General features: G+C 49.5%; 1 protein-coding gene across 1 annotated transcript; it reads right to left on the bottom strand.

The window, feature by feature from the left end:
* Positions 1 to 846: 846 nt before the first annotated feature.
* LOC140396575 (uncharacterized) lies at positions 847 to 24,517 on the bottom strand. Its single transcript, XM_072485352.1, has 6 exons — positions 24,124 to 24,517; positions 9,121 to 10,202; positions 6,529 to 6,630; positions 5,832 to 5,902; positions 5,452 to 5,733; positions 847 to 2,891 (listed from the first exon to the last, which is right to left on the bottom strand). The coding sequence occupies exons 2-6, from the start codon at positions 10,193 to 10,195 to the stop codon at positions 2,859 to 2,861; spliced, it is 1,563 nt and encodes a 520-aa protein (XP_072341453.1). The 5' UTR covers positions 10,196 to 10,202; positions 24,124 to 24,517; the 3' UTR covers positions 847 to 2,858.
* Between the last annotated feature and the right edge of the window lie 619 nt (positions 24,518 to 25,136).

The following is a 25,136-nucleotide window of genomic DNA, read 5'->3' on the forward strand; positions in this document are numbered from 1 at the left end:
CTACCGTGCTGCCAACTTGTGACAATAATAAAGATTAATATTAGTAAAGGAGGTAGATTTTTCAAAATAAATTTAGTGTACGCAATTCATTTTTTCCAATTAAGGGGCCTGCACATCTTTTGGGTTGTGGGGGCGAAACCCACGCAAACACGGGGAGAAGGTGCAAACTCCACATGGACAGCGACCCAGAGTCGAGATCGAACCTGGGACCTCGGCGCCGTGAAGCAGCAGTGCTAACCACTGCGCTGCCCTAAAGGAGGTAGATTTTAATTGGAAAAGGGAAGCAGAGGGTTTTAGGGAGAGATTTCTAGAGTTTTGTTTCTAGAAAGCAGAAGTCATAGAGGGAAGTTGGAGATGCAAAAGAGAATTAGAGGAACAAAAAATGGATTCTTAGCGGATTGTCGGGTTGGAGGGAGTTGGTGATAGATATTTATATTTTAAATCAGATTAAATTACATCTATTCTAAATGGATTTTTTACTGCTTCTAAAATTACTTCCTACTGGTGTAGTCCTTAATTAGATAATCACAGGATTCAATTTTATTCTCGATATTCTGCTGTTCTGGATTGTTTATTTATTTTGTCTGCATTTACATTTCACAATTCTCCCCAGACAATTAAACTAAATAATCTCCCATTAATTGTCACAACTAACACCCCTCCCGCCCACAGCATCACCCACAACCCCAGACGCCCACCGGCTGCCAGATCCCACCTCAACACTGTCCACAATCCCCATAGTGGATAATTAGACATACACAGAAAACAAATGCTCCCAAATGTTGGCCTTACAAGCACGGTAAAATAATAGCTTCTGCAGGGGAATGAAGACATGGACAATACAAGTAACAAAATGATAACGAGCTTTATTTAACAAAATTCAAGTGCAGATTAAATACAAATATAACATTTTACAAGCTTTGACCATCAAAGCTTCTGGCAAATAAATCAAGATGATTGGAATGTGAAATTAAGAGGTTCTATTGAACATCCTTCGGACATTTTCCAATGGTTGCCCTAAATTTAGAGTACCCAATTATTTTTTACCGATTATGGGGAAATTTAGCATGGCCAATCCACCGACTCTGCACATCTTTGGGTTGTGGGGGTGAGACCCACGCAAACACGGGGAGAATGTGCAAACTCCACATAGAGTGTGACCCGGGGCTGGGATCGAACCTGGGACCTCGGCGCTGTGTGGCAGCAGTGCTAACCACTGCACCACCGTGCCGCCCAGGATTGTCCTTCATTCCCAGAGGTGTGGAGAATTTTAAGCAGCAGAGATTGTGGCGAAGCTAAAGGTAATGAGAGGTCCAGATGATTTTAATAGTTGGATCTCAATATCTGCCCGATTTCCACAACAGTAAAGACTGGGAAATCAGCAGAAAGAGTCGGGGAACTCAATGTCCAACAAAAGAGAGAAATAAACATACTGGAGAGACCTTTTTTCCCAGGTGGTCAGTCGCACAATGAGCCTGCGTCAGCCTGGTCAGGTGGTGTCATGGCTTCTTCACTCATGCCCATGTGGTTTGGGTACCCGGATATTCTGAAAAACTTTAAATTCTGCCCATGGACTGGGATAATCTCAATGGTGCAGGACTTGGTGCCAGTCCTGGAAGTGGTCAATGTTGCCAGTCATACACAACTGGCACAAGGCCAAGCCAATCAAGTGTTAGCAGTGGGCAGGCTACAGGTGGGTGGTGCCATGTTTGAAAGGCCTCACTGCAGAGTGAATGAAACTGCTGGATCACGGAGCTGCTGAGGGAGTCAGCCTTCACACTTCCTTGGTAGTGTGGCATTAGTGCCGTTGGCACGTGGTCCTTCCTTTATCTGCTCCGCTCACCTCCACTCAGGGGTCCAGGAGGATTGGGGAAACAAGTTCCACGTCTGTTTCAATCCCCTTTACTGGTTGCTGCCCTTGCACTAGATGTCCTTTGGTGGGTTCCCACATCTTGCTGATTCACCTGACCGCCTCTGCTTGCCCCACTGAGAGGCAACTACATCTGAAGGCTGACCTTCAGCTTTGTGACCGTAATGTCCGCCTCGTCCCTTTCGGCAAAATCTCCACTCCAACGGGAGTCAATTTTCCTTTGGAACATGGAGGTCTTGCTTGGATTCCCACACATTTGATCTGATGGTGGTCCCCGAGCACCTCATTTAATTTACAAGGTACCGTTAAATTCCATTTAATTACATACAAATGAGACAAATACCTCGAGTTAGTATAATTGGCTTGCCTCTGCCAGAATCTGCATCACTGCCTCCCTGTCACTGACCTAACGCAGCCCAGAGTTCACGGCAGGGGGCTTCAGAAACTACATCTCTCACACTATTCTTTTTTTAAAAAGAATTTTAGAGTACCCAATTAATTTTTCCAATTAAGGGGCAATTAGATGTGGCTAATTCACCTAAACCTGCGCATCTCTGGGTTGTGGGGGTGAAACCCCGCAAACACGGAGAGAATGTGCAAACTCCACACGGACAGTGACCCAGAGCCGGGATCGAACCTGGGACCTTGGCGCTGTGAGGCAGCAGGGCTAACCCACTGCGCCACCGTGCTGCCCACATCTCACACTATTGTAATGCACCTTCCCCCGTCCCAAATATAAATGATATATAGAATCTTTACAGAACATTGCCTTTGGAACTCTTTTGTTTGCAGAATTAGTCTGTCTCCGTGAGATTCCGGTTAGTTTTCCCGCTGTCTCAGATCCTAAAGGCGATTTGATTCATCTGAACTGTGTGGTCATTCTTCATCACGATGTGAGCGAGTTTGAGAAACACAACTGGTGAAGTACAAGGGCCACGCCATCTCCTTGGAAAATATTTGTATAACATGACAGCCAGGCATCTTACAGTCAGTCAATATGTTCTTCCTCCATTAACTTTGCCTGGCAGGAAGGAAATTGGATGGTCATTTATTGACAGTACAGAAACGTACAAAAACAGCTGCAAAATAATAAACTAATATACAACATAGGACATACAGTGCAGAAGGAGGCCATTCGGCCCATCGAGTCTGCACCGACCCACATTAAGCCCTCACTTCCACCCTATCCCCGTAACCCAATAATCCCTCCTAATCTTTTTGGTCACGAAGGACAATTTATCATGCCCAATCCACCTAACCTGCACGTCTTTGGACTGTGGGAGGAAACCGGAGCACCCGGAGGAAACCCACGCAGACACGGGGAGAACGTGCAGACTCCACACAGACAGTGACCCAGCGGGGAATCGAACCCGGGACCCTTCCGCTGTGAAGCCACAGTGCTAACCACCTGTGCTACCATGCTGCCCTAATTACAATGGAATAACAAAGGGGAAATTAAACTGATGGATTGGTTATGCTATATGCTACATTCCACATGATGCCTCTGCCTGGGAAGCTAGTCTGTTGGTACCATTGAGGAAAAATCTACGGCAATGATCTCTCTCATTAATTAAACTGTACCTTCCATATCCACACATCAGGAATATCTTTAGCAAATCACTATAAGGGCAGCATGGTAGCACAGTGCAGTGGTTAGCACTGTTGCTTCACGGCGCCAGGGTCCCAGGTTCGATTCCCGGCTTGTGTCACTGTCTGTGCAGAGTCTGCACGTTCTCCCCGTGTCTGCGTGGGTTTCCTCCGGGTGCTCCGGTTTCCTCCCACAAGTCCCAAAAGACGTGCTGTTTGGTGAATTGAACATTCTGATTTCTCTCTCAGTGTCCCTGAACAGGCGCCTGAATGTGGCAACTAGGGGCTTTTCACAGCAACTTCATTGCAGTGTTAATGTAGGCCTATTTGTGACACTAATAAAGATTATAATTATTGTTATAATAGCAGGGTGTTTTTAATCTAATTTTCATTACTGGGATTTTTCCGTGCAAGTGTAAAATGAAGGAATTATTGAAAGAACCATTCAAAAGGTGTGTCCATTAACTCTGTAGATTTATGTAATTCCAAGCCATTGTTCCCTCTCCATTAATCACTGCTGTATAAGACCATACCCTTCATGTCTGTTCCGCCATTCAATCATGGCTGATATGTTTCTTCTGTCTTCTCCCCATAACCCCTGATTCCCCTTGTCGTGTTGTTCACCCTGAGGTAACAGGGACTGCAACTGGATGCAGTTGTACTTGAAAGTAGACTCCAAACTTTGATGTAAGTTCAGTATGCTTTATTGAACTTGTTAAGCAGTGCACACAGTTCGCTGTGGGTTGACACTCTACTAATCTAAGCGTGCTAACTATAACTAACTAGACCAGACTAGCTCTGAGCCATGTGTAGAAGGTGCTAACCACCCTGACTGTCACTACAGTTGTCACCAGTGGAAAGAGGCAGAGTGCTGATGCCTCGTGTGTTTTATAGTGGGAAACCCCTCTCTAGTGTTCTGCCTGGTGATTGGTTGTGTTCTGTCCTGTGTGTTGATTGGCTGTACTGGGTGTCTGTCAATTCCTGTCAGTATCTCATTATGTGCATGAGTGCATATCATGACACCCCTTATTAATCAAAAACCTATCTTATATTAGCAAAGGAGGTGAATTCTGTGGTTACATACAAATTATAGCTTTACACAATGCCAAGGAAAATGAAGTAACTATTGACAGTATCTTTTTTTAATGTTGCACTGTGATAGGGAAGTGACTGAGCAAGATATGCAGATTCAAGAGGGTGGGGAATGGAAATAACACTGGTTTCTGGAAATTACCTTGACTGAAAGGAAACGCTACAAAATAATTCACAAGATATTCATTTAAAATAGATGTAGAATGTGACTATTGGCTGAAATATAAAGTAGGGGCCAGTGACAGAGCCAGGTGTGACAATAAGCGATTTTCATTTAATTTCAAAAGGTGCAATAAGATGGGGAAATCGCAGAGTGCAGTTATTAGTGATGTCTGAGGAAGTGGAAAGGAAGTTAGGCACGACAGCAAGTTACATTACTCAGACCAATTAGATTGGATACAGGGTTTGGAAAAGGGGCGAAATAAGGTAATGGAAACATTTGTACAGTATTTGTTTTTAATTTAAAGTGCCCGCTTCTCTTTTTTCTTTCAATTAAGGAGCAATTTAGTGTGGCCAATCCACCTACCCTGCACATGTTTGGCTTGTGGGGGTGAGACCCACGCAGACACGGGGAGAATGAGCAAATTCCACACGGACAGTGTCCCGGGGCCGGGAGCGAACCCGGGCCCTCAGCGCCGTGAGGCAGCAGTGCTAACCACTGCGCTGCCCTTTGAGGACATTTGTGCAGCAGAATTAAAAAACCTCAAGAAAAGGTTTTCAAAATGACCAAAATATGATCACAGGTAATGTGAGCTATTTAATGGTGATTCACTGCCAAAACCAAGGGGTTATGAATAACTAGCCAATATCAGCTAGTTAACTACACTGTAAACATGATTTTGGTGTTTATTCATTAAAGAAAAACAGGATTAGATTTTAATGGATTTGTGGTATTGACTTACCCAGCCGCCTTTCTGTGATACCCAACTGGTGCAGTTTTCCTGCAAATACTTTGTTCCAAAACCCATAATTTGAGCCATTGGGTGATTGCCATCAGCCGCAAACCTGGTGGTTGCGTGGACGACGAAAGCGATCATCTTCAACTTCCGTTCTGTTTCACTCTCCAGCTCAGAATTCACTTTTGTCGGCAAGGCTACTTCAAGAACAGAATCCATAACTTGCTTAAAAATGGAAAGTGTCGGCTTTTCGCCAAGTAGTCTGCTAAAGTTGGGGTCTTGTTTAATCTAGTTCAACAGATGCAAGAAAGGAAATCAAGCAGGCAAAAAAAAAATGTCAAATTACGGACAGACATTCAAAACCCGAGAATAATTATTCGAATTACCTCTTTTTCTATAGTGTCTCCTTCACTGCTCAAGAGTGAAATAATGTGGTCTATGGTTTTCTGCTGATCTCCTACAAAACAAATTAATTTCTTTCTCAGTCAAAAATAACAATATGGAAGGGACGTTTCCGCTCCAGTTTTCGGGGGGTTTAATTGGCAGTAGGAGGGGGAAATACCGCAGGGGTCCCAAACAGTTTACGCCAGTGGGATTTCCCGCACCGATTGCCCCAACCCCAGGGACAATCCTAATGTTTAAACCCCAGACCACTTGAATATATTTAAATCTAATTATCGAGCCTTAATGAAAGTCTCCCCCCGTTAAGATTATTCATTCACATCAGCGTGCCAGGAATCAGGACAGATCGCCAATGGCGAGCACCTGCCAATCGGAACCCTCTGGAGGCGCACAGGTGAGTACAACCCCAGGGAGCGGGGCTTCTGAAAAGAGGGGCATGGCCGCTGACACTTCCATGGAGGAGGGATCTGTTTTTAATATTTTAAGCACCAAATTGCTGGTGGGGTTCTCAAATCGGAGCCCGCCTCACTGGTGTGACATTGACGGGGCCGCTCCTTAATTCCCTCACAATGCAGTGGAGGGAAGTACCCTTGGGTTCGGCAGCTTCCGAACAGTTCTTCCTGCCCGCAAACCGCACCACCCAATACTTTTGAAAGATCTTTATTCTTGCCAACTACTTACCAACATCAACTTCCAAACTACAAGAACGAATCACCCTGAAGTTCTTTGGCTTCAGAATTTTCTGCAGCATATCAACAACTTCATCAACTGAAGGCTCTGATTCTGAAATAGGAGTTACAAGTTGTAAGTGCGAAAATCAAATGGTTTTTACGAAGAATAGAAATAATCTTTTTTTTTTTTTTTTTAAATGGTGTTGCGTCATTTCTTTCAGAAATGGCCCAACACTTCACACAGAATGGGGTCCAAAGATGCGCAAGTTAGATGGATTGGTCCTAGATTGCCCCTTCGTGTCCAATGATGTGCAGGTTGGGTGGGGTTCCAGGGCTGGGGCGAGGGAGTACAACGGGGTTGGGTGCTCTTTCAGAGGGTCGATGGAGACTCAGTGGGCAGAATGGCCTCCTCCTGCTTCCATTTTCTGTGTTTACTAAAATTTATCCTTCTCTATTTCACTTTCTGCTAGTCTACCAGGCCATATAAAACCAGTCTAATTACTTGCCAAAGGTCCTGCATCATGGCACAGATTTTAAAATGTTGTTTGTGTCACCAATAGTTGCCAGTTGGCTGCATCAGCAGCTATTGCGGCCGTGAGGAATGCAGGAAATAAATTTGACACAGTTATTGGCAAAACACAGGAAAGAAAAATTCCTAGCTGTGTATGGTAGGCTATATTAGGGGTATCGCGGTACCTAGGTGGGATGTACCTTATACTGTAGTATGAGTGGTGGAACCTGCCTGCTGGTTCCGCCCAGCAGGCGGAGCATGAGAGTCTGTGTTTCACCCACAGCAGTCATTCTGTACTGGAGCTGCTGGGGTAACTACTTGTTCATTAAAGCCTTCAATTGGACTACAATCGCGCTTCAGATTGATCGTGCATCACTGTGGAACTTCAGGTCAGAACCCCCATCGCTGGTGAAGAATCACACATTCCTTTTTCTTGCCAAGATGTGCTTTAGGAGTTGCAACACAACACAGTTCAAAACATTCTTTGATGTGTCCAGACAGGTCTGTTTGTACCTGCGTGCTGTACAGCTGGCCAGGTTTAATGAACTAAAACTATTAAATCTGAAAAGACTGTTTAATGTGCTATTTTTTAATTTTTGTAATGTCCTCAAAAAAGAAAATCAAGGCATTGCTGAAAAAAGGGACTTGCTGTTGAAGGAATTAGATATAGTACGAAGTCTTACAACACCAGGTTAAAGTCCAACAGGTTTGTTTCGATGTCACTAGCTTTCGGAGCGCTGCTCCTTCCTCAGGTGAATGAAGAGGTCTGTTCCAGAAACACATATATAGACAAATTCAAAGATGCCAAACAATGCTAGGAATGCGAGCATTAGCAGGTGATTAAATCCTTACAGATCCAGAGATGGGGTAACCCCAGGTTAAAGAGGTGTGAATTGTGTCAAGCCAGGACAGTTGGTAGGATTTCGCAGGCCAGGTGGTGGGGGGTGAATGTAATGTGACATGAATCCCAGGTCCCGGTTGAGGCCGCACTCATGTGTGCGGAACTTGGCTATAAGTTTCTGCTCGGCGATTCTGCGTTGTCGCGGGTCCTGAAGGCCGCCTTGGAGAACGCTTACCCGGAGATCAGAGGCTGAATGCCCTTGACTGCTGAAGTGTTCCCCGACTGGAAGGGAACATTCCTACCTGGTGATTGTGAATCACCTGCTAATGCTCGCATTCCTAGCATTGTTTGGCATCTTTGAATTTCTCTATATATGTGTTTCTGGAACAGACCTCTTCATTCACCTGAGGAAGGAGCAGCGCTCCGAAAGCTAGTGACATTGAAACAAACCTGTTGGACTTTAACCTGGTGTTGTAAGACTTCGTACTGTGCTCACCCCAGTCCAACGCCGGCATCTCCACATCATGAATTAGATATAGCTCTTGGGGTTAAAGGGATCAAGGTATTGAACTGATGATCATAATGAATGGCGGAGCAGGCTCGAAGGGCCGAATGGCCTCCTCCTGCTTCTAGTTTCTGTCACGCTCTCATCATGACAGTTCACAGGAACACCGGTGATAGAGAGAGAACAACAGTTCATGCTGCACGAGAAAGGCGGAAATAGGTGAAACTACTTGCTTTTAATTTAGTTGTTTGGTAGTACAGACGTAGGAGCCTCGAGATTGGTTCTGAAAAAGCTGGGCAGCACGGTGGCGCAGTGGTTAGCATTGCTGCCTACGGCGCTGAGGACCTGGGTTCGAATCCCGGCTCTGGATCACTGTCCGTGTGGAGTTTTTACATTCTGCGTGGGTCTCACCCCCACAACCCAAAGATATGCAGCGTAGGTGGATTGGCCAAGCTAAATTGCCCCTTAATAGGGGGAAAAAATAATTGGATACTCTAAATTTATATTAAAAAAATATTCTAATTGTAAAATGCATTGCATATGCTAATCTCAGCAGGAAGAGGAGGTGTGTTTTCCTTGACCAAGGGGTGGGGAAAATAACAACTAATTACTAAAATAATAACGATAATGCTGTGTGGGCTTGGAGGTATTGATGTTCCACTGCTCAACTTGGGTTCAAAGGTTACCTGCCTCTCTCCTCCTGAAAAAAAAGGAATGATTTGTTATCATGAATCAAAATGCTTACCACATTCTGTTTCTGGAACAGTAATTTTATTTGAAGATTTGCAAATATTATCCTGTTCATTCATTTCTCCAAAAGGACTATTGGATTTTTCGGATTCTCCTCGGAAACATGGAATCCTGGACCATATAGATTTTCTTTTGCCTTTGGATTTGCGAGCATGGCTTTTCGCTTTTCCATCAGATTGGGTTTTGTCCGTTTGCCTTAGTTTAACTTTTACTTGTTGGTTGGGGCCAGCGTGGTATTCTGCACCCACACCAGTCCCTTGTGGCGTAGCCTTGCCTGCTTTCCCGGTGTCAGCTTTGCCTGCTTTCCCGGTGTCAGCTTTGCCTGCTTTCCCGGTGTCGGCTTTGCCTGCTTTCCCGGTGTCGGCTTTGCCTGCTTTCCCGGTGTCAGCTTCGGCTGCTTTCCCGGTGTCAGCTTCGGCTGCTTTCCCGGTGTCAGCTTCGGCTGCTTTCCCGGTGTCGGCTTTGCCTGCTTTCCCGGTGTCGGCTTTGCCTGCTTTCCCGGTGTCGGCTTTGCCCGCTTTCCCGGTGTCAGCTTTGCCTGCTTTCCCGGTGTCGGCTTTGCCTGCTTTCCCGGTGTCGGCTTTGCCTGCTTTCCCGGTGTCAGCTTTGCCTGCTTTCCCGGTGTCGGCTTTGCCTGCTTTCCCGGTGTCGGCTTTGCCTGCTTTCCCGGTGTCAGCTTCGGCTGCTTTCCCGGTGTCAGCTTCGGCTGCTTTCCCGGTGTCGGCTTTGCCTGCTTTCCCGGTGTCGGCTTTGCCTGCTTTCCCGGTGTCAGCTTCGGCTGCTTTCCCGGTGTCAGCTTCGGCTGCTTTCCCGGTGTCAGCTTCGGCTGCTTTCCCGGTGTCGGCTTTGGCTGCTTTCCCGGTGTCGGCTTTGCCTGCTTTCCCGGTGTCGGCTTTGCCTGCTTTCCCGGTGTCGGCTTTGCCTGCTTTCCCGGTGTCAGCTTCGGCTGCTTTATCTTTGGGCCAAGTCCTTTTCGCATAGGCCATTAGTATTCTATATTCAAAGCTGTCGTCATCGGTGGAGCTGGGGTCCAACAGGAAATTCACCTCTCCTGCATCAGATGGACCCATATTTTACCTAAAAAAAAATTCAAGTTGATTAAATATAAATACAAGCATGTACAGATAGAAAGTAATTGGGAGCTGTAATTATTTAACCTGTCACAACAGAACACCATCAATTAATCCCGATAACCTCCTCAAGTCCATCCGGCTCGAGTGATTCTGGTTTATCACTATAAATGCAACATTAGTTGACGGAAATGAATAGAACTACAAAAGTATCAGAAAGACTTCAAATGTGCATTATTTTAATGGCCTTGATGACCAGTATACACACACCGTGTGTGTATGTACGAGTGCATGTGTGTGTACAGGTCAAGTGTCCTTTATTCATAAATTCCAAAACCTAACAAAAACCACCCTGTTTTTAAACCCCATTGACCTTTAGCACAGGAAGTCTGGTTTATTCGTCTGCACTGTTTGCCTTGAGATCTTTGTGGTGAAATGTCAAAAAGAAACTTTATTATTCAGCGATACATCTTTATTCTTCCAGCCATTTTGTTTACTTTAGTCAATAACAGACCGAGGCTGGTCAGTCAAAATGCTGCAGGAGGCTGTGGAGGCAAAATCACTGAGTGTCTTTAAGACAGAGATAGCTAGGTTCTTGTTTAACAAGGGAGCAGGGGTTATGAGGAAAAGGCAGGAAAATGGGGATGAGAAAAATCGAATAATTTGTTTTTTTAGAATATATTTTATTGAGGCATTTATAATTTTAACATTTTAACACTCTAAACAACAGAGTGGTCCGAATAGGACAACTTCAGACTATTTATGACTGCACCGGGGGATGAGACAGGGATGCCCCCTCTCCCCAATGTTGTTTGCGCTGGCTATAGAGCCGTTGGCAATTGCTCTGAGAGCCTCAAGGGGCTGGAGGAGACTGGCCCGGGGGGGGGGGGGGGGGGGGGGGGGCCACAGGGTTTTGCTCTATGCGGATGATCAGCTTCTGTACGTTTCGGACCCAGTAGAGGGGACGGATGAAATCATGAAGATTCTCGGGGAATTCGGCCGGTTTTCAGGGTGTAAGCTAAATATGGAAAAGAGTGAGATGTTTGTAGTCCAGGTGAGGGGACAAGAGGGGCGACTTGGGTGAGCTGTCGTTTAGGTCAGTAGGGGGTAGTTTTAGGTACCTGGGCATCCAAGTGGCGCGGGAATGGGACCGGCTGCATAAATTGAATCTGGCCCGGCTAGTGGACCAAATGAAGGAGGATTTTCGGAGATGGGACACGCTTCCGTTGTCTCTGGCCAGGAGGGTGCAAACGGTGAAAATGACGGTCCTTCCGAGATTCCGATTTGTATTTCACTGTCTTCCCATCTTTATTCCGCGGTCCTTTTTTCAGCGGGTCAATAGAGTGATCACGGGCTTCGTCTGGACGGGAAAGACCCTGCGAGTAAGGAAGATAATGATTGAGCGAAGTCGGGGAGAGGGCGGGCTGGCGCTGCCAAAGTTTAGCAATTATTACTGGGCGGCGAATATAGCCATGATCAGGAAGTGGGTGGTTGTGGTGGTAGTGGTGGTTGGGGGGGGGTCGGCATGGGAGTGTATGGAGGCGGCTTCTTGTAAGGGCACCAGTCTGGGGGCATTTGGTAACTGCTCCTCTGCCATTCCCGCCAGCGTGGCATTCCACCTGCCCCGTGGTGGTGGCGGCCCTGAGAGTTTGGGGCCAATGGAGGCGGCATGTGGGAGCATCGGTCTGGGCCCCAATTTGTGATAATCAGCGGTTTGCCCCGGGGAGTATGGGCGGGGGGTTCCGGTTATGGCGGAGAGCAGGGATTGAGAGGATGGGAGATGTGTTTATAGAGGGGAGCTTTCCGAGTATGAGGGCGCTGGAGGAGAAGTTTGGGTTGGCGAGGGGAAATGAATTCAGGTATCTGCAGGTGCGGGACTTCCTACGTAAACAGGTGTCAACCTTCCCGCTCCTACCTCTGAGGGGGATTCAGGACAAGGTAATTTCCAGAGGGTGGGAAGGGGAGGGGAGCGTCTCGGACATCTATAAGGAGCTTATGGGGTTGGAGGAGATGCAGTCCGAGGAGCTGAAGCGCAAGTGGGAGGAGGAGCTGGGAGGTGAGATAGAGGATGGTCTATGGGCAGACGCATTGAGTAGAGTCAACGCGTCCGCAACATGTGCCAGGCTCAGCCTTAAACAATTTAAGGTTGTTCACCGGGCTCACATGACTGTGGCCCGGATGAGCAGATTCTTTGGGGTGGAAGACAGGTGCACATAATGTGCGGGAGGACCAGCGAACCATGTCCACATGTTCTGGGCATGTCCGAGGCTTAGGGGATTTTGGCAGGGGTTTGCAGATGTCTTGTCCACGGTGTTAAAAACAAGGGTGGTGCTGAGTCCAGAGGTGACGATTTTCGGGGTGTCGGAAGATCCGGGAATCCAAGAGGAGAAAGAGGCAGACGTTCCGGCCTTTGCTTCCCTGGTAGCCCGGAGACGGATACTATTAGCACGGAGGGACTCAAGGCCCCCGAAGTCGGAGACCTGGCTATCGGACATGGCTAGCTTTCTCAGTATGGAGAAAATTAAGTTCGCCTCGAGAGGGTCACTGTTAGGGTTCGCCCGGAGGTGGCAACCGTTCGTCGACTCCTTTGTGGAGAATTAATTGTCAGCAGACAGGGTGGGGGGGGGGGTAGTTTGGGTTCGAGTAGGGGGGGTAATAAGGGTGGGACCTGTACGGAAGGTAAATGGCTTTTGCACTATGTTTATGGTTTCATGTATATTGTCTATTTTGTTGTTGTTACTATACCAAAAATACCTCAATAAAATGTTTATTTTAAAAAAACAGAGCAGTCCAGCACACGCAAAAACCCCCAATAACATACCCAACTTTCCCCCCCCCCTAACTCCTAGCTATTCATATATTAGATTCCCTGCCCTTATTCTTCACTTCCATGCCTCTCCCCCCCCCCCTCGCCCCCCCCTCCTGCTGACGGTCAGTTTTCCTTAAAGAAGTCGATGAACGGCTGCCAGCTCCAAGCGAACCCCTATAGTGAACCCCTTAAGGCGAACTCAATCTTCTCCAGCCTGAGAAACCCTCCCATGTCACTGACCCACACCCCTGACTTCGGAGGCTCCGAGTCCCTCCATCCCAGTAAAATCCGTCTCCAGGTCACCAGGGAGGCAAAGGCCAAAACGTCAGCCTCTCTTCCCCCCTGGGCTCCCGGATCTTCCAACACTCCAAATATTGCCACCTCTGGGAGTCACCCTCCCTTCCAGGACCTCTGGACTCGGAGTCACCCTCCCTTCCAGGACCTCTGGACTCGGAGTCACCCTCCCTTCCAGGACCTCTGGACTCGGAGTCACCCTCCCTTCCAGGACCTCTGGACTCGGAGTCACCCTCCCTTCCAGGACCTCTGGACTCGGAGTCACTCTCCCTTCCAGGACCTCTGGCATGACTTCTGAGAATTCCTGCCAAAATCCCCTCAGCTTCAGACAAGCCCAAAACATATGTACATGATTCGCCAGATTTCCCCGCCCACACCTGTCCTCCACCTCCTCAAAAAACCTACTCATCCGGGCCACAGTCATATGAGCCCTGTGGACCAGCACGGTAGCATGGTGGTTAGCACAATGGCTTCACAGCTCCAGGGTCCCAGGTTCGATTCCCGACTTGGGTCACTGTCTGTGCGGAGTCTGCACATCCTCCCCGTGTGTGCGTGGGTTTCCCCCGGGTGCTCCGGTTTCCTCCCACAGTCCAAAGATGTGTAGGTTAGGTGGATTGGCCGTGATAAATTGTCCTTAGTGTCCAAAATTGCCCTTAGTGTTGGGTGGGGTTACTGGGTTATGGGGATAGGGTGGAGGTGTGGACTTTGGGTGGGGTGCACTTTCCAAGAGCCGGTGCAGACACGATGGGCCGAATGGCCTCCTTCTGCACTGTAAATTCTATGATGACCACCTTGAACTGCATTGGGCTGAGCCTGGCACACGATGATGATGCATTGATTCTCCTCCGGGCCTTCTCCCATAGCCCAACTTCCAACTCCCCTCACAACTCTTCCTCCCACTTCCCCTTCCCCTTCCCACTCCATCAGTTCCTTATATATTTCTGAGACCCCCCCCTCCCCAATACGATAATAATTACAATCTTTATTGCCACAAGTGGGCTTACATTAACACTGCAATGAAGTTACTATGAAAATCCCCTAGTCGCCACATTCCAGCACCTGTTCGGGTACACAGAGGGAGAAGTCAGAATGTCCAATTCACTTAACAGCATGTCTTTTGGGACTTGTGGGAGGAAACCGGAGCACCCGGAGGAAACCCACGCAGACACGGGGAGAACGTGCCGACTCCACACAGATAGTGACCCAAGCCGGGAATCGAACCCGGGACCCTATATGTTGGCCTGGCCAATATCAGCCATGAGTGAATGGTGAAGCAGACTCGATGGGCCAAGTGGCCTAATTTGGCTCCTATATCTTATGTGGTATCCTCAGTCACTGAGGCTTTGGGATAAAGGATTCTCGACCTGTATACGGATGTCGGATTTACAATTGTGTGCTGGGTGTGTAACTGCCTTCCAACAATTCTTGGTCATCTCAAATCCCTGACAGTATCAGGTTTTCCCTTGGTCACGCTCCGACCAGCCACTCCTCATCCTCGGTTTCACTTTCACTTTGTTTTCTTACACTTTCTTTCCTTGTTTTTCCTCCATTTTGTTGACATTCCCACTCCACCAAGCAGGGGCTCCCAGGAATGGGCATTGACTTATTTGACCAGCCACTCGACTGAACCTATCTTCCAGACAACCAAACATTCACAATTCACATTGATTTTCAGACAGGGGGCTGGTTTAGCACAGGGCTAAATCGCTGGCTTTTAAAGCAGACCCAGGCAGGCCAGCAGCACGGTTCAATTCCCATACCAGCCTCCCCGAACAGGCGCCGGAATGTGGCGACTAGGGGCTTTTCACAGGAACTTCATTTGAAGCCTACTTGTGACAATAAGTCATTTTCATTCTCACAAGCTAACACTGCAGCAAAAACACATTATGCAGGATTGCACAATAACGGATAAAAAATAAATTACACATTGAAATAAGTTACACATTAAAGTGGATTCTGGATTTATTAAGCCCCTTTGTGAAACACCTGGTCATTTTGTCTCATTACATTGTTGTGTTCTCCCTCTGTTTGCGTGGGTTTCACCCCCACAACCCAAAGATGTACAGGGTAGGTGGATTGGCCACGCCAAATTGCCTCTTAGTTGGGGAAAAAGAATTGGGTACCCGAGGAGAGGGACCAACGCCCGCTGTGGCGGCTGGATGTGGGACTGCTGGCGGACGAGGTGGTGTGTGGGAAGGTGAGGGGGTGTATCGAAAGGTACTTGGAGGCCAACGACAATGGGGAGGTGCGAGTGGGGGTGGTATGGGAGGCGATGAAGGCGGTGATCAGGGGAGAGCTGATCTCCATCAGGGCTCATAGGGAGAAGATAGAGGGAATGGAAAGGGAGAGGTTAGTGGGGGAGATCTTGCGAGTGGACAGGAGATACGCAGAGGCCCCGGAGGAAAGATTACTTGGGGAAAGGCGACGGCTCCAGACGGAGTTTGACCTGCTGACCACGGGCAAGGCAGAGGCACATTGGAGGAAGGCGCAAGGGGCGACTTAAGAGTACGGGGAAAAGGCTAGTCGGATGCTGGCGCACCAGCTCCGTAAGAGGGCGGCAGCGAGGGAAATAGGGGGAATCAAAGATGGAAGGGGAGCCACGGTTCGAAGTGCAACGAAAATAAATAAGGTATTCAAGGACTTCTATGAAGAGCTGTACAGATCCCAGCCCCCAGGGGGGGGGGGGGGGAAGGGGGGATGAGGCGATTTCTGGACCAGCTGGGGTTCCCGAGGGTGGAGGAGCAGGAGGCGGTTGGTTTGGGGGCACCAATTGGGTTGGAGGAGTTGAGTAAGGGTTTGGGGAGCATGCAGGCGGGGAAGGCCCCGGGGCCGGATGGGTTCCCGGTGGAGTTCTATAGAAAATATGTGGACCTGCTGGCCCCGCTACTAGTGAGGACCTTCAACGAAGCAAGAGAGGAGGGAACCCTGCCCCAGACAATGTCGGAGGCGACAATCTCCCTGATCCTAAAGCGAGACAAGGATCCACTGCAATGTGGATCGTACAGGCCGATTTCGCTCCTCAATGTGGATGCTAAGCTATTGGCGAAGGTACTGGTCACTAGGAATGAGGACTGTGTCCCGGGGGTGATTCACGAGGACCAAACGGGATTCGTAAAGGGCAGGCAGTTAAATACCAATGTGCGGCAGCTCTTAAACGTGATAATGATGACATCGGAGGAGGGAGAGGCGGAGATAGTGGCAGCTATGGACGCGGAAAAAGCCTTTGACCGAGTAGAGTGGGAGTACCTCTGGGAGGTATTGCGTAGGTTTGGGTTCGGGGGAGGGTTTATTAGATGGGTTAAGCTCCTTTACAGCGCCCCGGTGGCGAGTGTAGTGACGAACCGGCAGAGGTCGGAGTACTTTCGGCTGTACCGAGGGACGAGACAGGGGTGCCCCCTGTCCCCCCCTGTTGTTTGCATTGGCGATCGAACCCTTGGCCATATCACTTAGGGAGTCTCAGAAATAGAGGGGGATAGTCCGCGGGGGAGAGGAGCATCGGGTATCACTATATGCGGATGACCTGCTGCTATACGTGGCGGACCCAATGGAGGGGATGGTGGAGGTCATGCAGACTCTGAAGGAGTTTGGAGAGTTCTCGGGCTACAAGCTTAATGTAGAGAAGAGTGAGCTTTTTGTACTACAGGCAGGGGACCAAGAAAGAGGGATAGGGGACCTGCCGCTGAGGAGGGCGGAGGGGAGCTTTCGGTATCTGGGGATCCAGATAGCCAGGAGTTGGGGGGCCCTACATAAACTGAATTTGACAAGGGTGGTGGAGCAAATGGAGGAGGATTTTAAAAGATGGGACATGCTCCCGCTCTCGTTGGCGGGTAGGGTGCAGTTGGTCAAAATGGTGGTCCTTCCGAGGTTTTTGTTCGTGTTTCAGTGCCTCCCCATCGTGATCACCAAGGGCTTTTTCAAGAGAGTAGGTAGGAGTATTATGGGGTATGTGTGGGCAAATAAGACCCCGAGGGTTAGGAGAGGGTTCTTGGAACGCAACTGGGACCGAGGAGGGTTGGCTTTGCCAAACCTAGGGAGTTACTACTGGGCAGCAAATGTGGCGATGATCCGCAAGTGGATCATGGAGGGAGAGGGGGCGGCATGGAAGAGGATGGAGATGGTGTCCTGTAAAGGAACGAGCCTGGGGGCGTTGGTAACGGCACCGCTGCCGCTCTCGCCGACAAAATACACCACAAGCCCGGTGGTGGCGGCAACACTAAGGATCTGGGGCCAGTGGAGAAGGCACAGGGGTGCAATGGGAGCATCGGTGTGGTCCCCGATCAGGGGTAACCACCGGTTTGTCCCGGGGAAGATGGACGGGGGGTTCCAAGGCTGGCATCGGGCGGGGATTAGAAGAATGGGGGACCTGTTCATTGACGGGACATTTGCGAGCCGAGGGGCACTGGAGGAGAAATTTGAGTTACCCCGGGAAATGCATTTAGATATATGCAGGTGAGGGCTTTTGTGAGGCGACAGGTGAGGGAATTTCCGTTGCTCCCGGCACAAGAAGTTCAAGATAGGGTGATCTCGGGGGTATGGGTCGGGGAGGGCAAGGTTTCGGAAATATACCAAGAGATGAAAGAAGAGGGGGAAGCGCTAGTAGAAGAATTGAAAGGTAAATGGGAGGAGGAGCTGGGGGAGGAGATTGAGGAAGGGCTATGGGCTGATGCCCTGGGTAAGGTTAATACCTCCTCCTCGTGTGCCAGGCTCAGTCTGATACAATTTAAGGTGGTTCACAGAGCGCATTTGGCGAGGGCGAGGCTGAGTAGGTTCTTTGGGATGGAGGATAGATGTGAAAGATGTTCAGGGAGCCCGGCGAACCATGTCCATATGTTTTGGTCATGCCCGGCACTGGAGGGGTTCTGGAGAGGAGTGGCGGGAGTAATATCCCAGGTGATGAAAGTCCGGGTCAAGCCAGGCTGGGGACTAGCAATATTTAGAGTAGTGGACGAGCCGGGAGTGCAGGAGGCGAAAGAGGCCGGCATTCTGGCCTTTGCGTCCCTAGTAGCCCGGCGAAGGGTCTTGCTAATGTGGAAGGAGGCGAAGCCCCCCAGCGTGGAGGCCTGGATAAATGATATGGCTGGGTTCATAAAATTGGAGAGAATTAAGTTTGCTATGAGAGGGTCTGCACAGGGGTTTTACAGGTGGTGGCAACCATTCCTAGAATATCTCGCGGAGCGTTAGAAGAAGGTCGGTCAGCAGCAGCAGCAACCCGGGGGGGGGACACGAGAGATTGTTTGAGGGGATGGACGAGCGGGAGATGGCATGGAGGGTGGGGGAGAAACGGTACGTGCGGCCAAGAGCCAGTGTATAAAGCTCTGTAAATATACCATCTTGCCTTGTATATATCTTGCTCAGGGAGATTTTGCGTTATTTTGTTACGGGAGTGGGGTGGGGGGGGTTACTGTTTGTAAGGGGTAAAATTGTGTTGTTAAAAAACCTTAATAAGAGACTTCCGGGTGCGGCGATGACCAGCTAAGTCGCACATTTCGGCACCTCCCGTTGGAACGGACTTTTGGGCTCTTATTAGGAGCCCCAACGGCAATTTTTAACGGCCAAAATCATTGTGCGGTGAAATAGGAGGGAATCCCCCCGGATAAATATGGATAAAGGAGAGGATAGCGGCCGGATTGCAGAGGATCCACTGGAGCAGCGGCAAGGAAGGGAAGCTCGAAGCAAGATGGCGTTGGGAGGTGGCAGTTTGGTATGGGGCCCGGAGCAACAAGAGTTCCTGCGGTGCTGTGTGGAAGAGCTGAAGAAGGAGGTGTTGGCCCCGATGCTACAGGCGATTGAAGCGCTAAAGGAGGCGCAGAGGACCCAGGAGTTGGAGCTTCGGGTCGTGAAGGCAAAGGCTGCGGAGAATGAGGATGAAATACAGGGCCTGGTGGTAAGGACAGAGATGCACGAGGCACAGCACAAAAGGTGTGTGGAGAGGTTGGAAGCCCTGGAGAATAACTCGAGGAGGAAGAATTTAACAGTCTTGGGTCTTCCCGAAGGCACAGAGGGGGCAGACGTCGGGGCATATGTGAGCACGATGCTTCACTCGCTAATGGGATCGGAGGCCCCGACGGGCCCTTTGGAGGTGGAGGGATCTTATCGAATTCTGGCGCGAAGACCAAAGGCAGGAGAAATACCTCGAGCCATAGTGGTGAGGTTTCACCGCTACAATGACAGAGAGATGGTTTTAAGATGGGCGAAGAAAACTCGGAGCTGCAGGTGGGAGAACGCGGTGATCCGCGTGTACCAGGATTGGAGTGCGGAGGTGGCGAGAAGGAGGGCAAGTTTCAATCGGGCCAAGGCGGTGCTCCACAAAAAGTTTAAATTTGGAATGTTGCAGCCGGCGAGACTGTGGGTCACACACCAAGGGAAGGACCACTACTTTGAGACGGCAGAAGAGGCGTGGACATTCATTGTGGACGAGAAGCTGGAATAGTCTGGCGAGAGAAAAAGCTTCTGTAATAAAGTGGTGGGGTGATTATGTGGGACGAGGAAGGGGAAGGGGGGGGGGGAATTTTTTCAATTTTGTAACTTTTCTCTTTTCCCCTCGTGGGGGGGGGGGATGTGGAACTGTGGGCGCCGGTGGGAAGGAAAGGGGAAGGAGAAGGGAACTGCGCCATCAGGGGCGGGGACGAGTGGGAAACGCGGGCTTTGCTCCCGCGCTAAGGTAATTGTGGCGGGAACGGGGATGCAGGAAGGAGGGGGCCTCGCACAATGGGGGGCCGAGGACAAACAGGGGAAGCTGAGGTCAGCCAGAGTTTGCTGACTTCTGGGAGCAACATGGGGGGTGCAACTACTCTAGAAAGGGATCTAGCGGAGGGGGGTAGGGGGGGGTGGGGGAGTTAACTGGGTTGCTGCTGCTAAGGGGAAGGGGGAGCTGTTATGGGGCGGGGTGGTCGGGATGGGAGAGCACCGTCGGTGGGATATACGGGTACGTGGGAACCGGGTGAGGAGCTGGATTAGAAAAGGGGATGGCTAGTCGACATGGGGGGGGGGTAAAGAGCCCCCCAACCCGGTTGATCACGTGGAACGTGAGAGGGCTGAATGGGCCGATTAAAAGGGCACGGGTACTCGCACACCTAAAGAACTTAAAGGCAGATGTGGTCATGTTGCAGGAGACGCACCTGAAAATGGCAGATCAGGTCAGTCTACATAAAGGATGGGTGGGGCAGGTGTTCCATTCGGTCTTAGATGCGAAGAATAGGGGGGTGGCTATTCTAGTGGGGAAACGGGTACTGTTTGAGGCAAAGACCATAGTGGCGGACAGTGGGGGTAGATACGTGATGGTGAGTGGCAGATTACAAGGGGAGGTGGTGGTTCTGGTGAACGTATACGCCCCGAACTGGGATGATGTAAACTTCATGAAGCGTATGCTGGGGCGTATCCCGGACCTGGAGGCGGGAAAGCTGGTAATGGGGGGAGACTTCAATACGGTGCTCGATCCAGGGCTGGACCAGTCTAGGTCTAAGACAGGGAGGAGGCCGGCAGCGGCCAAGGTGCTTAAGGACTTCATGGAGCAGATGGGAGGAGTAGACCCCCTGGAGATTTATTAGGCCTAGGAGTAAGGAGTTTTCATTTTTCTCCCATGTTCACAAGGTGTATTCACGGATAGACTTTTTTGTCCTGGGAAGGGCACTGATTCCGAAGGTGACAGGGACGGAGTACATGGCCATAGCCATTTCGGACCACGCTCCACATTGGGTAGATCTGGTGGTAGGAGAGGAAAAGGAGCAGCACCCACTCTGGAGATTGGATATGGGGTTGTTGGCGGATGAGGGGGTATGTCTAAGGGTGAGGGGGTGTATCAAAAGGTACCTGGAGCTTAATGATAACGGAGAGGTCCAGGTGGGAGTGGTCTGGGAGGCGCTGAAGGCGGTGGTCAGAGGAGAACTGATATCCATAAGGGCCCATAAAGGGAAGCAAGAGAGCAAAGAAAGGGAGCGACTGTTGAGAGAACTTCTGAGGGTAGACAGGCAATATGCAGAGGCTCCGGAGGAGGGACTGTACAGGGAAAGACAAAGGCTACATATGGAATTTGACCTGCTGACCACGGGCAAAGCAGAAGCACAGTGGAGAAGGGCACAGGGAGTACAGTATGAGTATGGAGAGAAGGCGAGCCGGTTACTGGCCCAACAACTGAGGAAGAGGGGAGCGGCGAGGGAGATAGGTGGGGTGAGGGATGAGGAAGGTGAGATGTAACGGGGAGCGGAGAGGGTGAACGGGGTGTTTAAGGCATTCTACGAGAGGCTGTATAAGGCTCAGCCCTCGGAAGGGAAGGAGGGAATGATGCATTTCCTAGATCGGCTGGAATTCCCGAAGGTGGAGGAGCAGGAGAGGGCGGGACTGGGAGCACGGGTTGAGGTGGAGGAGGTGGTAAAGGGGATTGGGAGCATGCAGGTGGGGAAGGCCCCGGGACCGGATGGGTTCCCGGTGGAATTGTATAGGAAATACATGGACCTACTGGTCCCGCTTTTGACGAGAACCTTTGATGAGGCCAGGGAAAGGGGGAAGTTGCCCCCGACTATGTCGGAGGCGACGATATCGTTACTCTTAAAGAAGGAAAAAGACCCGCTGCAGTGCGGGTCTTACAGGCCTATTTCCCTCCTGAACGTGGATGCTAAGCTCTTGGCCAAGGTGATGGTGACAAGGATAGAGGATTGTGTCCTGGGGGTGGTCCACGAGGATCAAACTGGGTTCGTTAAGGGGAGACAGCTGAAAACGAATATACGGAGGCTGCTAGGGGTGATGATGATGCCCCCGCCGGAGGGGGAGGCGGAGATAGTGGTGGCGATGGACGCTGAGAAAGCATTTGACAGAGTGGAGTGGGACTACCTATGGGAAGTGTTGAAGAGATTTGGTTTTGGAGAGGGGTTTATTAGATGGGTACAGCTGCTATATAGGGCCCCGGTGGCACGTGTGATCACGAACAGGCAGAGGTCCGACTACTTCCGTCTTTATAGAGGGACAAGACAGGGGTGTCCCCTGTCTCCGTTACTGTTTGCATTGGCAATTGAGCCGCTGGCCATAGCACTGAGGGGCTCTAGGAAGTGGAGGGGAGTACTCAGGGGAGGTGAAGAACACCGGGTATCATTGTATGCAGATGATCTATTGCTGTATGTTGCGGACCCAGTGGAGGGGATACCTGAGATAATGTGGACACTCAGGGAGTTTGGGGAATTTTCGGGGTACAAATTGAATATGGGGAAGAGTGACTTGTTTGTGGTGCATCAGGGGGAGCAGAGCAGGGGAATAGATGATTTACCGCTGAGGAGGGTAACAAGAGATTTCCGGTACTTAGGGATCCAGATAGCCAGGAACTGGGGAACCCTACATAGGCTTAATTTAACACGATTGGTGGAACAGATGGAACTGGGGAACCCTACATAGGCTTAATTTAACACGATTGGTGGAACAGATGGAGAAGGATTTTAGGAGATGGGACATGGTGTCCCTGTCACTGGTGGGCAGGGTGCAGGCGGTCAAAATGGTAGTCCTCCCGAGATTTCTTTTTGTGTTCCAGTGCCTCCCGGTGATGGTTACGAGGGCTTTTTTCAAAAAAATTGAGAAGAGTGTTATGAGCTTTGTGTGGGCTGGGAAGACCCCGAGAGTGAGGAGGGGTTTTTGCAGCGTGGCAGGGATAGGGGGGGACTGGCACTGCCGAGCTTATATTGGGCCACCAATATCTAAATGGTGGGTAAGTGGATGGGAGAAGGGGAGGGAGCGGCGTGGAAGAGATTGGAAATGGCGTCCTGTAAAGGAACCAGCCTACAAGCATTGGCGACGGCGCCGTTCTCCCCGAAGAAATACACCACAAGTCCAGTGGTGGTGGAACGCTGAAAATTTGGGGGCAGTGGAGACGGCATAAGGGAATGACGGGTGCCTCGGTGCGGTCCCCGATAAGAAATAATCATAGGTTTGTCCCGGGGAGAATAGATGGGGGATTTAGAACATGCAGAGAGCAGGGATTGGGCTCGGGTGGGTCCTCAGGGGTGTTTTTGTCTGGATATTTTTACTTGGATATGTATATCGGCTCGTTTGACTTTATTAATTGGGAGAGTTAATATTTTGTTATGGCAGTTGCCATTTAGTTTATATATTATTTATTTATTAAAAACGGTCACTATTATTTAAATTGTTTTATTGTTGTAAAAGGGAAAAAAATTTGTACTGTTTTGTTTAGCCGAAAAAAATTTGAATAAAATATATATATTTTAAAAAACCTTAATAAAAAAAATATTTTTTTTAAAAAAAGAACTGGGTACCCTAAATTTATTTTTTGATTGCTGTGCACAGAATATCGATGTAAAGTTGCAATTTTGAGCAAATATAGGAGAGGAAGGATTAGATATCAGATGCCTGAATAACAGCTCATTTTACCGAACCCACTCAGAATTTAAATAAAGTTAAATCGACTCCTTAAAAAAAGTTTCAACACAAGAGTATATTCAACTTTCAAAACAAGAGTTTTAGATAAAGAGGTGGTCGACCGTTTGACGAAAAGTCTAACAGGAGACACGATGAGTTTGTGACTGTAACTCAGGACAAACAGAAAGTATCAGAGGATTCATAGCCTATGCTCCCACCGCAGTCTCGGTGAGCAGGGAGCCGATTCTCTGAAGAGCACAAATGTGGACATTAATCCTGCAAATTGAATGCCGCAGCCCGTTTGATGCTACATTTGGACAATTCAGCAATTTCTCTCGGGGGTGAGAAACTTGCATCTTTATCGGATTTCTTTGGCCAACAAGCTCACTACAAAGTGGCCGGATTCACAACTTGCACAGGGCTGGACTTTATTCAACAAATCACTTCGGCTTAAATAAATAAATACCTGCGTCCAATGCGGCTCTCTGCAACTTGCCCGGACAAATCACCAGGTATGTGCGGAATTGGATTCTTGTTGATCTGCGAGAGAACCTGTTGGGAGGTTAACGTCCCCCGATAGACTCGTGTCAATGTCAGGGTCAGGTCAGTGTCAGGGCCGGGGGAGGTCGCTGGCCACCTTCAGACCTCAGGGTTCCGAGTGACAAACTGGGCACTTCTGAGCAGCTCCAATCCCCAAACACGCCTCTTCCGCCTGCTGGAAACTTGCCTGCTTTTGTCCACGTGTTGTGAATATTCCCAAGCCCCGAAAGGTTGGCAATGACTCAGCTGAATTCGGGCAAACAGCCGGTGGGGCCGGGACAGCAGAGTGCTGACTGTGGGGAGGGGAAATCCCTCAGCTTCTGTAACCCGGAGCGAGTCTCCTCCAACTGCCCTATCAGTGCGGCTGCTTCAAACCCAGGCTCAGAACAACAGAAATAGACCTTCTTGGGAGTGGCCGGAAGATTTAAGGCTGTTAAATATCTGGGGAAATGATACTGAAATTGTCCTGCTCCAATTGGGTTTGTCCTGTACCCCTCTGCCAAAATCGTTCACTTTTTTTTATAAAAACCATCCTAAAATACGAAGCTTCTCTTCACTAAAAAAAATACCTCAACCACCCCCCCCCCCCCCCCCCACCACCACCCCCAGTCTTCCTCACATACAACAAGAAATTTGGGGGTATCTCTGGATTCCTTTGGTATGTGGATGGAGGCCATCTGGTTAATTACCACCTCTCTCCATTTCTTTTGCCCACTCGGTCAAATTACCCCGAAGTTTTGTGCCTCCCCTTAGCCCTGAACTCTGACTCCTGGGCAGCTTCATTCCCCAAATGGGCCTCTTCAGGATGCTTTTTTAGTTTTGCTTCTATCTCCCCTCACGCCCTTTCTGAGCTCAACTTGTCCATGGCACCCACCTTCATGTTCCTTCAAACATGGAAGCCATAGAAGCATAGGATTCCTACAGTGCAAAAGGAGTCCA

The sequence above is a fragment of the Scyliorhinus torazame genome, chromosome 19, assembly GCF_047496885.1.
Source record: "Scyliorhinus torazame isolate Kashiwa2021f chromosome 19, sScyTor2.1, whole genome shotgun sequence".
In the NCBI taxonomy this organism is placed as follows: domain Eukaryota; kingdom Metazoa; phylum Chordata; class Chondrichthyes; order Carcharhiniformes; family Scyliorhinidae; genus Scyliorhinus; species Scyliorhinus torazame.